The sequence below is a fragment of the Triplophysa dalaica genome, chromosome 9, assembly GCF_015846415.1.
Source record: "Triplophysa dalaica isolate WHDGS20190420 chromosome 9, ASM1584641v1, whole genome shotgun sequence".
NCBI lineage: Eukaryota > Metazoa > Chordata > Actinopteri > Cypriniformes > Nemacheilidae > Triplophysa > Triplophysa dalaica.
The window spans coordinates 15,361,944-15,376,592 of record NC_079550.1 but is presented as its reverse complement, the minus strand read 5'-3'; the positions used below and the strand labels follow the sequence as shown (position 1 = coordinate 15,376,592).

Sequence of the window (14,649 nt, the reverse complement as noted above, 5' to 3'; positions counted from 1 at the left end):
CAACAACACCAACATGCATCACATATGAAAGACCTTTCAACTAGATTTCCAAATGTAAATGCAGATTGAAGCAAGCTTTATCCTGAATCCTTACTGAGGATAATTGAAAACACAGACAATAGAAAGACATGGAAAGTTTGACCTATATGAGGTTTGTATACGCTTACTCCTGTTCGTCAGTGTAATAAAAATAGCTTCTTCTCAAGAATGGGTTAGGCCTTACAAATATACTGTAAAAAGATATTTATTAAAGCATATGCTCATGAACATAAAGAAAAAAAACTGCATAAATGCAGAACATATCATATGTACCATAAAATTGATAAAAACATATCACTGTACACGCTACAGTGCTTTAAAATCACAGCTTTGCATTGCAACTTTCTTAATTTATCTTTCTTTGTCTTATGTACATATACTCATAAAACACTTATGTTAAAAGTTATTTTTATAATATGTATGAACTCTAAGATCATTTTTCCGCTTCGTTTGTTAGAAATATTACAACAGCAAGAAAAAAGCATACAAAATTATTACAATTATTTTCAGTGTTTCCGTAGTGACCGATGCAACCAGAGATTTAATAGAATAAAATGGAGATTTAATAGAATTTAACTGACTGGATTTTTATAATCTAGCCATTCCCACCTAAGAGAGTTTACAACACTAAAGAGAGTGCATTTAATCATTTTAAAGGTCAATATTATCTTCTTGGAAGCATATTTTTTCACAGTAGATTTAGACAGCATTATCCTGGTACAGCATATTACAGTCTGCTTGTAAAATTGCACTTACAGTAGAGCAGAAATAAATCAAATAACTGAAAAAATATAATTTAAAATACACATAAATACCTAAGAGGGATTCAACCTATCAATTATTTTTTTGAAATTTGTAGGTTTCTGGTTTGTCAGAATACAGTGGACACATTGTAACGCTGCAAATTCAAATAAATATATCAAAGCTTTAAAAAGACAGCTTATAAAGTTTTACACATTATTGCTGATTAAAGGCCATATTCTTAAAGACCACCATTAGTTTATTACTAACTGATTTGGTTTGGTCTTAAAACAGTTTTTAAGGTCAAATTTCTACAATGACTACCAATAGACATATATATTTAAGTATAAAATAAGTATCAAATAATACTTGTGGGGCAAACAAGGACCAAGTATTTTTTCTGCTTTAAGGATCAGATTGCTGACTTTTGTTTTATTCTCTTCGGGTGGACCATTCTACCTCGCTTAAATGTGACAGCTACTTTCTTTATCAGCACAACCCTTTATGTAGCTGAGAGATGCACTGGCTTTAAATCGATTAGACTGCGTCACACTGAGTGATTTTGTATTCTAGCAATTTTTAAGGAGTCAGCCCAAGAACATGTACAGATTTCATGCTGAATTCATGCTGTTCACTTTAGCAACGTTGCACATTTGTTAAACAAGGAAAACAAGAGGGAGCCAGCGATACAGACTGAAAGCTGATTTGCAAACTGCGAAGCAAAATTATTTCCTCTTGCAAATTTGTAGAGACAAGTGTCTGTTTTGTTCATTTTAATCTTTCATTTTTCCAGCACACGGTTTATTTTACAGTAGCTTATTCTTCTATAGAATAGTTAGCATGATTCCATACAAATCCGTAAACAATATACCACAACCCCAAAAAGTATTTGGGCACCTAAATAACACCTAAAATGTACAAATATTGCTGCAATAAATATGAAAATATCTTTTTTAACGGTTTTCAAGCATTTTAAAAACATTCGTAAATTTTTAATTGGAGATACAGTATATAAGGTTGTCTGGTTTTAGTAGAACATGTTCATGTGGTAGTCACTGTGCTATAGGACAACTGTTTGGTCTGAAGAGGAACTTGCATCAATAGGCTAAGAAATAAACAAATTTCTAAGAAAAGTTGTATCTAATGCAATGCCTTTCCAGTGACTTAAGTGTCCAAATACTTCTGGGGATAATATATCTAATAAGTCCTAACTTGTAGCCCAAGCTGATCCGAACAGAGTACTGTGTGTTCTCCCTAAATAAGTGTTGGACGAAGGACTGGAGATCTTTGCACATGTTCCATAGGTCTGCTTTCCAACTCTAGGGATTTATGAGGGCTGAGAGCATATTCTTGTCTGCTTCTTGCACACTCTCGCTCCTTTTACACCCCCTCTGAGGAGAGGCAGGCCGAAACAGTTAGGCTTGCTTTCTGGAACAGCTGGGCTGAAAGGAGGGAAAGTCTGCAGGGTCTTGGATGAGAACTGATGCGAGGGGTAGGAGCTGTGCAGGGGAGGGAAAAAATCAATTGTGGCCCGAGGCTTATAAAGGTGCACAATTAGCGAGATTAGATACATTTGAAATGATAGAGCTCCAACTTTCCCCAGCTACACAAGCCCACCAATCCCAGTGGAGATGGATAGAGATTACTCTTGTCAAGAGGTCTAATTATTCATGTCTTAAAGGAAGCATTGGGCCTGATGAAGATATCACAGAATTACAGCCATTGTGAAATCCTCATTTTGGGGTGGTGTTGATTTTTATTTTTATCGGAACGACTCGACATATTTGTTTAGGACGTCTACAAATTCTCAAAACCAAAGTTTTGCAATGTATCTTATTAGAATCGCTGGCTAGTTCAGTGAGTCTACCTTTTAATATGCAATCATAAAAAGACCATTAAATAGATGATTTTCTGAACACTGGAGATACTTCTTTATGGTGGGTTTGGTGAGGCAGGTTAAAAACCATGTGAATGTTAATTTCCCTGGAGAATTCATCTTAGATCAATGAAGCGTAATACGGGTCTAGCCCATTGACCAATGGCTGTTATGGTATTCTTCACAGTGCTTTTAGCTGATGTTGTGAACGTGAAGGTGGTTTTTGCAGGTTGGATGAATTAGTGCACAGAGAAAGTGGGTGGATGACAATGATCAAGAGAAAGACCTCTTGATGTTACTGAAATCATTTTGAGTCTTCCAAACTGGTGTAAAACGACTGGTTGCCGTGCTCTATTCAAGCATGTAATGGCATATTACATTTTGTTACATCACACACACTGCATATTCATATCAGTCACAAGCGTGACACCGGTACAAATATTTTCTGCAGTCTTTCATCTTTTTGTCATTGATCCTCTGTTAAAAATGTGAAATCATGTTTCTTGCTGCCAATTTTCTTGTCGATATGTTGAGACCAGTTCAGTTAGAGTTAAATCGCCATTGGATTGTCTTATTTCTGCCTATGAAATAGAATTTCATCAGTTTCTTAAACCATAATCATATTTATATAAATTAATGTATGATGTCATTAAAAATCCCAAATTCATGTTAATTTAACATTGCACATATTAAAAATACTTTTTTTCTTCAATGTAACTTACCTCTTGTGCTGTTAAAGTCACAGGCTGAGCTCTGTCTGTGTTGTGTTTGACTGACTTGCCCTTGTGAATAAAAGTCCGTGTTGTGGGTGACCCCCTGGCCCTTCAAACTCTACCAATTTCTCCCTGATTCCTCCAGTACATCCTTTATTTTCACTGTCACCATGTACAAATATGAACAAATTCTATACAGTAATTCAATCACATTTTTTTGCGGACTGAAGTCCGGTACCTTTAGATACGCGAGATGAACACTGACATCAATGTATTTTATTATTAGCAACTAAATGTAGCTTTAGTGTAACACGGTACCAGCCATTCTGACATTTAAAAAATGTAAGTCATTGCAAAAAATAGTAACATGCAATGTTTCAAAAATGCCTCATTAACACATAACCTCATGTCACATAGAAATTATCATTAAAAATGAACTCTGTTTTAAATAACCTATTATTGAAGAATTGTCTTTAAACTCCTACACATTATTTCAACAGCGTTGGTCTCATTAAGGTTGTAAACATTACAGCATTTTGCTTCTTTAATTGGGTGCATATCATTCTTTGTTTTTTTCGAAGACTTGATAAGCAATACATGGTATATTGTCTTTGGGCTTCTCAAATAGCTTGACGGACAGCTGGATCACGGCTCTGTGAATTCACAGAATAAGGTAGATTACGTAAACACCCTGAGAGTCACTTGAATGTATTTTATTCTTTTTACAGTTTAAAAAAATGATGAATATTTTGAGTTGGGTGTGGCCCCGGCAGCCGGTAAGGGATGGTGGCGAATCATGAGCGAAGGGTGAGTTGACTGGCAGCCGCCTCCTCTGCAGTTATGAGGACAGAGTTAATGTTGGTCTGGTCGAGTAGTATGTTATCATGAAGCACATCAAATGGTGTGGGGGTGCGTGGCGAGGGAATGGCTCGTAAGGGGAGGGGAGGTAGTAGTGAAAGTGGTTGGGAAACGGGAGGTAGTTATGGACGATCAAAATCAACTAGGCTTACATGATGGGATTGAGCTATAACATCAGCAGGTTTCATTGGTAAATGGAAACCCAACAGGTTTTAGCTTTGGTGGACAGAAGACATAACACCCACCCCCCCAAGCTTCTTTCAGCAGTCGCATTCGTTCGCATCACACGCATCACTCACGCAGCATGGCCCCTCCCCCTAACCGAGCACATGATTTCAGGCACGAACTTGCAATGTGTTATTTGATGAAACTGAGTGTAGTGGGAGGTGAAGAATAAGACAACAGAAGACAGGTGATGGTAAAATGAACATTTATAATGACTGCTGTTGCTGTCGGAAAATAATAACCCTTAAATAAAAAAGAAAAAACGACTTAATAGATATTAGCACTAAATCGCTGACTTCACTGGTAATCCACAAGTCAAGAAACACAACTCACTATTTTTTACAAACACAATGCTACAGTTACATTAAATATTTAATACTTTTTAAGTCAGTTAATGGATGATGTTAAAAGAAACCACTAAAATACTAAAAACAAAACAGTAATTCATCTTTCCAGTCATTCCCTTTTTCTAGTTCTTGATGCCATTTATTAATAGTGTATAGTAGTTTTAAAATAAATAAGCTCATGAAGGGTTATCAGAAAATAAAGCTGGCAGCATAGAAACATTAGATGTGGAGCTCAAAGCATGGTTGAGACGTATGAGAATGATCGAGCTTTCTTAATCAAAAGAAACATTTTCATCTATGATCTCATGAACAGATGCAATGATCAAGACATCTAATCAACACTTATCACAATTTACACTCGACATATCTGATATGTACAATGAGATTAGCATCTACCATCAATTCAAGTATGAAACCTATTCTACTTGACTACCTTAATGGTTAGTAGTGATTATGCATTTTGAGGGGCGTAAATGGTTGGATGTGAACGAACTAGTGTTAAAGAACATTACTGGCAGCTTAGCACTTTGATCACCTGACAATCGCAGAATTGTGTTTGTGGCTCAGTGATGGATCTTTACCCAATATTCAATAATCAAGTGTACATGTTACATGGAGCACAGTACTTGTTTCTAAGTCTCGTCTAAAATGTAAAATCAAATCATGTTGCATTGACACCCATTTCTAGAAATGCACTGTTCCACCTTGTCATCTTCCCTTAACCAAAGTGGTCATTTCTTTTTTTTGCTTCTAATAGGAGCTGCTTAAGTTCGGCAGACCAAAATGAAACCATCTGTACTTTAGATTCTCCATCACTGGCTCCTATGAGCACTCCACAAAACCGATTTTATGCTGCCAGCCCCTTTACGTTGAACACGTTTCTGGTTACAGTTCAACAAAATCTGACAAATATTTACAATGAGAAAAAATAATGAAATTGTGGAGAAACAGTTTGGATCTTATTAATATTTTTTGTTTGTTTGTTCGTTTTTATTTTTTGTATCTCTGAGAATCGTCCCCAATGATGTCTTAAAAAAGAAAGAAATCCAATCATCTCAACTAGAATTGCACAGTCTCAAAAAGGTTTGGAGATGGAATGGAGATTTTAAGTCCAAACAGTTGATGAACATAGAAGGGTAGGAAGAAGGTCAATAAAGTTCATGAGGGGTGAGAAGTTCAAAGTTCAGAAGACAGAAGATGGCTGCACAGCTGACGTTTACACTCCTCAGCTTTTTTTTGAGCATGTTTATGTTAAAGAAAAAAACCTGCCATTAACATGGATTTTTCTTTGTTTGCGTTTAATGATTTCCATCGAAAAATCAAATGGAGAGACTTGACGGGTGAGGAGAGTGACAGCGCCCCCCCAACAATATGGCACATAATCAGTGATGTCCTGGAGGTTGAAGAGATGACAGAGAATTAGGAAAAGCAGTTTATGAGAGGTAGCCAGCCTTTTTACCGTGTTAATCCAGGTCTCGCTTTTACTGCTTGCTTTTTGGGTAATGTTGAGGCGTCATGACTGACATCATGTTATGGAGAAACATGCTGGCTTCATGGGTGCTTCCGATGGATGTCCGACATACAAGAGAACTCAAAAAGTTTGGAATGGTACTGTTTTTGTTTGGCACTCAGGAGAAAGTCTGGGAGGGTGTGAGGGGGAGGTCGGCAGAAGAGTGGGGAGTGGTTGGAAAAAAAGGGGAGCAGTGAAAAGTGCAAAAGGGAGAAAAAGGGAGAGTAAACAGGATACATGTGAATGACATTTGTTATAACTTGGTCTAGGTTAGAGTGTCATACAAATAAAAACAGGAAAATAAAAAAGAGAGAACAAAACAGTGATATGACAAATGTATTCTAACATTGCTGGTGCTTCAATGGGTACAAGCTCAAGAGTGACCCCGGGTTTTTATTTTCTGATGGTGGGGGACCCAAGGCGAGGTTGGGGTGGGGTTGGACTGGGAGTGTGTGGGGTTTTGGAAGAGCAACAAGCTCTAGCCATGTGCCCACATAAAAGCAATGACCTTCTCAACATCAGCAAAACCATAAGTTTGCATTTATCTTGACTTGACGGCATGTGACAAAGCTAAATCCAGTAACCTGGGAAAGAAAATATAAGCCTTGCTTGTGTGGGTACACTGACATGAGTTGCACAGCATGTCATACACACACAAAACTGCTCAATGCAAAACACAAAAATCCCTTATTCCAACTGAGCAACAGAGCTCACTCATCCTCTGTATGCGCAAAATACGCCTGATTTAGCAACCATGAACTAAGCACAGTCTCAGCATGGCCCTAAAAAAAACATTTATGATATCAGACATGCCTTTTTGCACCTTGTATCAAAAACAAAACATTATCAAAATAGCAACATTTCCAAATTTTGCAGCTCAAAAACTATTCTGCCATTTTGGTCAGCTTCGATAATCTGCCCACTTAATAGTTCTGCTGTTTCTTTATTGGTGGAGATACAGTATGAGGTAAAGGATTCAAGTGGTTAAGCAGTGTCACAGCATTGCTCTCATTTGGAAATAGGGCTGTTTTTACTGGGGTGGCGTGAAATAAAAGAGAAGTATAAAGTGCATATTATCACAAGGATGAATCAAGCTTCATGTACATTGATGGCCGAACAAGCTAAACAACAGAAATATAGCCTAATGATGTTAGTACTGACACAAAATTTACAGCAAACACAAGCCCTAAAAATGTGATCAACATAGTGATATGCAAACTTATGTAGTGGTGAATACATTCAAAATCATGAACTGTTGTAATGTTCACAAGAATATAGATTAAATTAACCTTTCAATCCCAGCTTCCCTTTTTTCCCCAAAATATCACAATGTGCTGATAACGTTTACAAAATGAGTGCTCTAAATATGACGCTGAATATGATAATGATTTTGAAAGATGTTGGTTGCTGTGGCCTATAGTTTTAATGGACAACAAAATCTCCCAGCTTGGTTTTAGCACAACTTAAAAACGTGGAAAAGCTAATTTAATAGCTCTAACTGTTATTACCATGCAAAGATTTCTTAAAAATGAATGCACATTGCCTAATTGTTTTTTTTTTCTTTTTGTATGATTTTTTGTGTGTGTGTCCTCAGTATTTAAATCCACGCTTCACTTGGTAGCATGCAATATCAACGTGCAAAAAAGATAACATCTATCTTCACAAAATACATTTTCAGAACTATAAAAGGCTGACTTAAGAATGCTGATAACTTATAAAACTTTAACCATGCTAAGCTAACTCGGCAGTCTTCTAGCCCCAGGGATGTTTGTTAATGGCCACATGGCACCCTGCTTTTGTTTGGCCTAACTGATAAATCCCTCCCTATTTTTTCACATAAACACTAGTTATTAAGGGGGCAGAAAACTCTTACAGTGCTAAATTTCTATGTTTTGCTTTTGCTAGTCACTTTTATCCCCCATTAGTTCTATCGTAACTTGTTTGGCACTTTCACATTTTTTCATTACAAAAGTATGTCTGCTCTTAACTAATGATGTTTAAATCACATTTAAATCTGTAAAGGTCTATTTTGGCACAGGTTTATTTAATCCAGTGATATAGCAATTTCATTATCAATGTAGCATTACACCTCATATAACTACCAATCCTGCTAAATGACTGACAAGATATGTTTTTCATCTTAAATTTTAGTACATCACTTATTCAATAGCAGCATCTTCACAACTTAAAAAATTGTATATGCAAATCTACTCAACATCTAAGTAAATCCAAAGCTCCTACACAGATAGAACAAAAGGACAAGACGTGACGACATGCTACTACGTATATTGCTTTCAGTACTCACATTTGATCTATTTTCCCAGTTACGAACAAATAAAAAAACAGACACCCCCCATATGTACTTTCAGTACTGAATACAAAACCCTCTAAAAATAAAAACAGAAAGCTGCTCCTTGACACTTCGTTGGCACCTTTTTTTTGTTTTCACATTGAATTGTCACAGTAATATCTTGCTTTTTGTGTTAATCAATTGAAATAGTAAAAAAAAACGTTGTCAGTGTTTGTTTGTGTGTGTCTATATGCGTATCTGGGGGATCTAATGAGACTGAAACCTAACTGCTTCCACATGCTCCGAAGTATCTGATAAAGTACTGCATCATGGGAAAAAACGAATGCACAGATGCACTCTAAAATGCGGAGGCGCTCAATTGCCATCTTGATCTTTTTAGCTCTCCCTTAAAAATACGGTGTCTAACTACGATGTGCCTTTATTTGGAAAACATTATCTCATAAATGGGCAACTAGCTTCCTTAGTACCTGGAGTCATTGTTGTTTCACAACACAATCTTTTCTTTACTTCGCTTGTTAGACATCCCCACTTAGGGCACAACTGCTAATAGTTCCATCTGGACACTTCTATCCGAACTTATGATTGCGAGCTTGCTATACACACACACACTCACCATACAAACACATTGGTGGCTTTGTGCAAATTCCCTTTTTAAAAAGCGGCCCAGATGTGACAAACTCAGGTGTGATGTGGTTGACTGTGACCGAGTGCAAGCCTCTTTTTTCTACTCTATAGAAACATCTTCCCTTTTGTATCGTCATTGTCACGTGAAAGGGCAAGCACACATGCACTGTTACACCAGACATCGCCACCCATGGAGAGATGTGACAGAGAGGGTTCTCTGGGTTGATGTGTTTCAGAATGGGAGTGCACGGAGGTAAAAAGGGGTTGAGAAGAGGTGAGGGGAGGTGATGGTTTTTGTTGATGATAATAAAGAAGCCTCCTTACCAATTGGTTCAGATTTACTCTCCTTGGTACTCCAATAGCAAAAGGAGAGGAAAGAATCATAACTTTAGTCGGGGGAGAGACAGCACAGCGCTGTCTAATTCTGTATGCCTGTACGCCATCCAATCTGTTTGGAAGTTCTCTCTGTTCTAATGTATGCATTTAGAAAATTACAAAACACCCTTGATGTGTTAAAAAAGACAGAGAAATGAATAAATATATCTTTTTGTATTAGCCTTTTCGGAGGACAAGAAATTAGAGAATATACCATCCTCTGCCCCTTCACAATATATAGCCGCAGCTTGGGGTTAGTTATTGGGATTTGATCGTAACTTTGTGCACATCTTGAAAACGAATAATTGGATACTGCAGATTGATGCCAAAAACTCTGACCGCCGCCTAACAAATCATTCAGTCCTGATTCTCTGATCCCTTCTACCCTACGATGAACGATGGATTGACTCCATGGACGTTGGTTTAAATAGCTCCGCATGAGTACATTCAATGATACATCAATGCATTAACAATACAGAACCCTGACTTTTTGGCCTACCATCATGGCCTCCACACTTCACAGTGCATTAAGACAAAATTCAGTGTACTCCGATAAAAAAAAACGAAAAAGGATCTTAGCAGCACATACATCGCATATGGGTAGTTCTAACCTGCACAGGAAGTTGTATACATGGGCCGTCCGTTCAGTTTGTAAGAACATACTGAAAGAGATCCTCTAATATGAAAATATATGGTAAACATTACACAGTCAAAGATTCACTGGCAATTTATATCAGCCACAATAGAGCAGCCAACCTGGTGCTTCAACAAAACTGAGGATTTCCAGGGCAGGCCATGTTACTAACTAGCCTGTGCTGATCAGAGCATGAATTTGTTCGTGGCTGTGGTTGTTCAGTAGTATGAGTTCATAAATTATTTGATGTCTATGCAAATTTTCTGAACAGAAAATGTGTGCATTTCACTGCAGCGGCTCTAAGTGCACAATGGCTTTAGCACTGCAGATCTAAACAGGAGGGGGGAGTCTTTTTTGCGAAGGAACATTTCTTTTTAATTCGATATTTCGTTATTTTTATAATATTTTGATAACTCCCTTGGACTTGTGCAAAGACCTACATTCTCATTCACTAGATTTGTAAATAAATTGTCTAGTCCCGTTGTGATTTCAAGTCTGCCATTTAGTTGCATTTTCAGCACTTTATGTGGCAAACATCTGCTGAGTGTGTGTGTTTGGCCGTGTGAGGTTTTTTTAACTGTATTGATATGACTGTACAGCACATCTGCCCCTTTTTCTCTCTACGGTGCGGTTATCATTGGACGTTAAATAAGACATATATTACATGGACACACGAGTCAATCTACTTAAATAAAAAACTAAATCCAAAATATTGTCTTTACATTCATGTCAACCTGAATTCACAGATTAAGAAAAACAAAAAAGAAGATACCTCAGTCCTTATGGGTGAAATCATATTAATAAATAACGATGATGTTGATGATAATAATAGTAGTAGTAAGAAGAATGATAATAGTATTTGTATAAACACCAGAATTCAGATCCCATTGAGAAAATGCCTCAATCTCTGGTACTAATAATTCTGACCAAAGCAGGTGCATTTTGCATCCTGGCCTACGTCCCGCAATGTGAACGACAAGCTTTCCTTATGCTAACAACATCTGCAGTAGCATCGCGAGGCATGCACCTGGTCAAACTGGTACCCCAGGTCAATGTCTAGTGACGCTGAGAGACCCTGTAGCAGCCTCACATCCCCTTCCCTATCCTGCCCCATCTTCAGAGGCAGGGGTGGGCTGGCTGGAATTGGGGGGCTGGGGCAAGGGGGGATATGGGGTGTCACAGAATTGGGGAGGGGTTGGGTGTTTTCGGTCCCAGACCCTCTTGAAAAGGGGGCATGGGTGAAAGGGTTAGAGAATTAATCTAAGGGCTAAAAAGTAAAGAACAAAATCTGTCAGCTAGGAGGGGATGGGGGTGGGGAAAGGGCTGATTCCAGGGTGTTTGGACCTCCGATTGCCCTTGCCCACCTGCTGGGAACTGCAGCGCGGCAGCATGCCAGGTTGAAATGCCATTCACTGCTGTCCAGAAAAATGCACAAAAATAAAACAAAACAAAACAAAAATCTACAAATAAAAATCCCAAAAGATCAAAACTTAAGAAATAACCCCATATTTACATTTTACACATTTTTTCTTGATTTTTCATCTTTTTTAATACTGAGATTTCCACATATCATGTGGTTGATTTTCTTCATTATACGTGCCCTCCATCTCTTCCTCTGTATCTTCCCCATCCCCCACTCTTTCTCTCCTTTTTCATACTCCCTGTATTTAGCCCACCTTCTGCGGATTGGTGGCCCTCACACCCTGCTCGTACGTAATTCGCTGGCTGATAAGATATTGGGCTGCCTGTGTTGCGGCTGGCGATCCGGTAATGGTAACTTTACGGTTTCTGGTGCCGGGAACGAATTCTCCCTTTTTGGAGATCTGAATGCGGGCTCCTGTCAGTTCTTGGTACTCCACAAGCGTTTTGCCTCCCTTCCCCAAAATGGCACCCACCAAGTTCTCTGGCACGGCAATCTCCACCACATCTTTGGCCCCTTCATTTAGCTTCTCAGTGGCCAATAGAGAACTTGCTACCAGTGGGGAAGCAGCGCTCAGATAGCCGTTGGTGGCTCCAGCGGCTAGCGATCCTAACGTGAAGCCTCCCAAACTGGCCGGATGGCCGACACTGGTGGACGCATCGTTGGCGTAGGAGGCTAGCAGGTTGGCGGCTGCAGCTGCAGCGGGGTTAGCGCTAGCAGCCACAGCAGCGAGGACTCCTGAGGCAGCCGCAGGGTTGAGCCCCAGACCCAGGGAATTGGTATTGTATCCATAGCTGGCTAACGTGTTCAGTGCGGACGTGATAGTCAGCAGGTCGTTCCCTGAGAAGCTGGACATAGTGGTGGGGAAAGCGCCCACTCCTGCCAGACTCGCCTGACCCAGGAGACTGGAGGCTGTGGCCGCGGCCGCTGCGGCAGCGGACGGCATCACCTCTGCCGAATTGGCGTAGGGGGAACCGGTGGGGTTGGAGTTGGCCACTGGGCCGGAGATGTTGGAGTAACTGATGTTGAGACAGCTGCTGCTCTGTGGGTCTTCCTGGATCTTCTGCACAATGATCTCCACGGCTTTCCGGTTCTGCTCAGGTTCCCCGCTGATGGTGACCACGCGCTCCTGCAGGTTGATGCCTTCTGGTTTCTGCGAGAGCTGCACCCAGGCACCAGACTGCTCCATGACAGCTTTCACCGTGGCCCCGCCTTTGCCGATGATCAGTCCTGCCGTGCTGTTGGGCACTATAAGCTTGGCCTAAAGAGAACATAAACAGAGAAGCTCAATTCAGGCATCGGTTAATGAGTCATTGTAAACCACCCGTTCCATTACTCATGCTAGTTTAGCAAGAGACATTTCTCCGTTTTTAGGATTTAAAAGTAGAACGAGTGCTTTCAGGCACTTGGAAGCCTGTGAGTGCTTGCTTTAAACAAAAACAAATTTACAATTGTATCAACCAAATGTTTTCAAGACTCTCATAGCTTTCAGACTTTAAGGTAATTACTTTTAAATTTCCGTCTCATTAACGCATAATTCCACTTGAGCTTCAACATGAAAAATGAGTTTAATCTGGTAATTTAATCTGGTGCAACAGCTACACAGTGTTCTCAGTGAGTAACTTTCGGACAATGTCTGTGAAAAAAAACAATATCCTTTTGAAAGAGGGAAAAGAGTAAACAGTGGTTACCATAGTTTTATCCCTAAGTCAGAAAGACTCGCTCTCTGAAATACAGTGACTCACGCTGGTACTTTTGACCAAAGCTTCACACACAAGAACACACTGATCTTGTTAAAATGTTGCTAAAAGCACTCTTAAAGATTTCGCCCACATTTATTCACCCAGGCTTTCTTTAACTTTTGTCAACATCACGATTTTATATTTAAATTAGTGTATGTTTAAAGCAAAGTATATGTTTGAGCTGTTGCAATGTTTTACTTCTATTGTATTGACAAAAACACAAAAGTCGGTTTGGTTCTCCAAATTATATTTTTTTGTGTGTTCCGAAGAAGGAAGTCATACATGCTTGAAATGACAGGAGGTAAATGGTAACTTAATTTTCTGAATTTTGGGGTGAAATATATGTTGAAGCAATGAAACCAACAATCGAATTCAGTTTAGCTAAATACATACTGTAAGAAAAGTTACTATTATTTTGGAACAAACATAGACACAGCAAAAAGAGTACATTTTAGACAACAATGTAGACAAAGCAAACAAAAACATGCAATATAATAATAACAAAATTATTAATAATATTAAAAACAACATTGTATGTTGTTAAGAGAAATATACTACAGCGCTTAACATTTACATTACACAAAAAATATAAAGATGTTTGTGTGTTTTGTTCTTGTACTTTCTGAGCTGTGAATCACTAGGTAAAATAGGCTCCTCCTGAAAAGCATCGACTCCCAGGGGTCAGTGTTTCCATGGAAACTCAACTCCAGCATTCAAAGGGGACTGAAAGGGAGTCGGAATGATGCATAGCAACCAAGCAACCACCCTCCCACCCCCCTTCTTATATGTTCTCAACCATTCACTTAAATCCACCATTTAGTTATTATACCGCACGTCTACAAACACATACAAAGCACTGTTTAAGGATGGGCTGCTTCTGAAGAGATAAAGATCAGATTAGTTTCATTCGTCTTACTTGAAATGTTCACTCATTAATGAGTCGACAATTAGCGATTGATCTCTATGATCATTGTCAGATAAATCTGAGCTTTGTAAGAAAGCTACACATAAATTGTGGTTTGACAGTTAATTATTCTTTATGAGGAAAAAGCTCCAGCCTTCCACTAGCATTTTGACAATTGCAAATTCTATATATTTCTACAATTAAAATTGACAGATAGAGAGATGAAAACAGTGTAGCCAAGAGGAGTGGGTAGATGTGTGTGTGCAGTGAAGGAGGATGTGTGTCTGTGGGGGTGCGTGTTTGTACGGTTGTATACGAACAAAGCGAAAG

The 14,649-nt window shown here is 38.9% G+C and overlaps 1 protein-coding gene across 2 annotated transcripts in view; it reads right to left on the bottom strand.

Moving 5' to 3' along the window:
- Window positions 1–226: 226 nt before the first annotated feature.
- nova2 (NOVA alternative splicing regulator 2) overlaps window positions 227–14,649 on the bottom strand; it is a 47,751-nt gene continuing 33,328 nt past the window's right edge. For both annotated transcript variants that reach the window (XM_056756343.1, XM_056756344.1), the window contains one exon: window positions 227–12,934. In XM_056756343.1, the coding sequence (XP_056612321.1) occupies window positions 11,921–12,934 (1,014 nt within the window). In that variant the 3' untranslated portion in view covers window positions 227–11,920. The remainder of the gene's footprint in view (window positions 12,935–14,649) is intronic.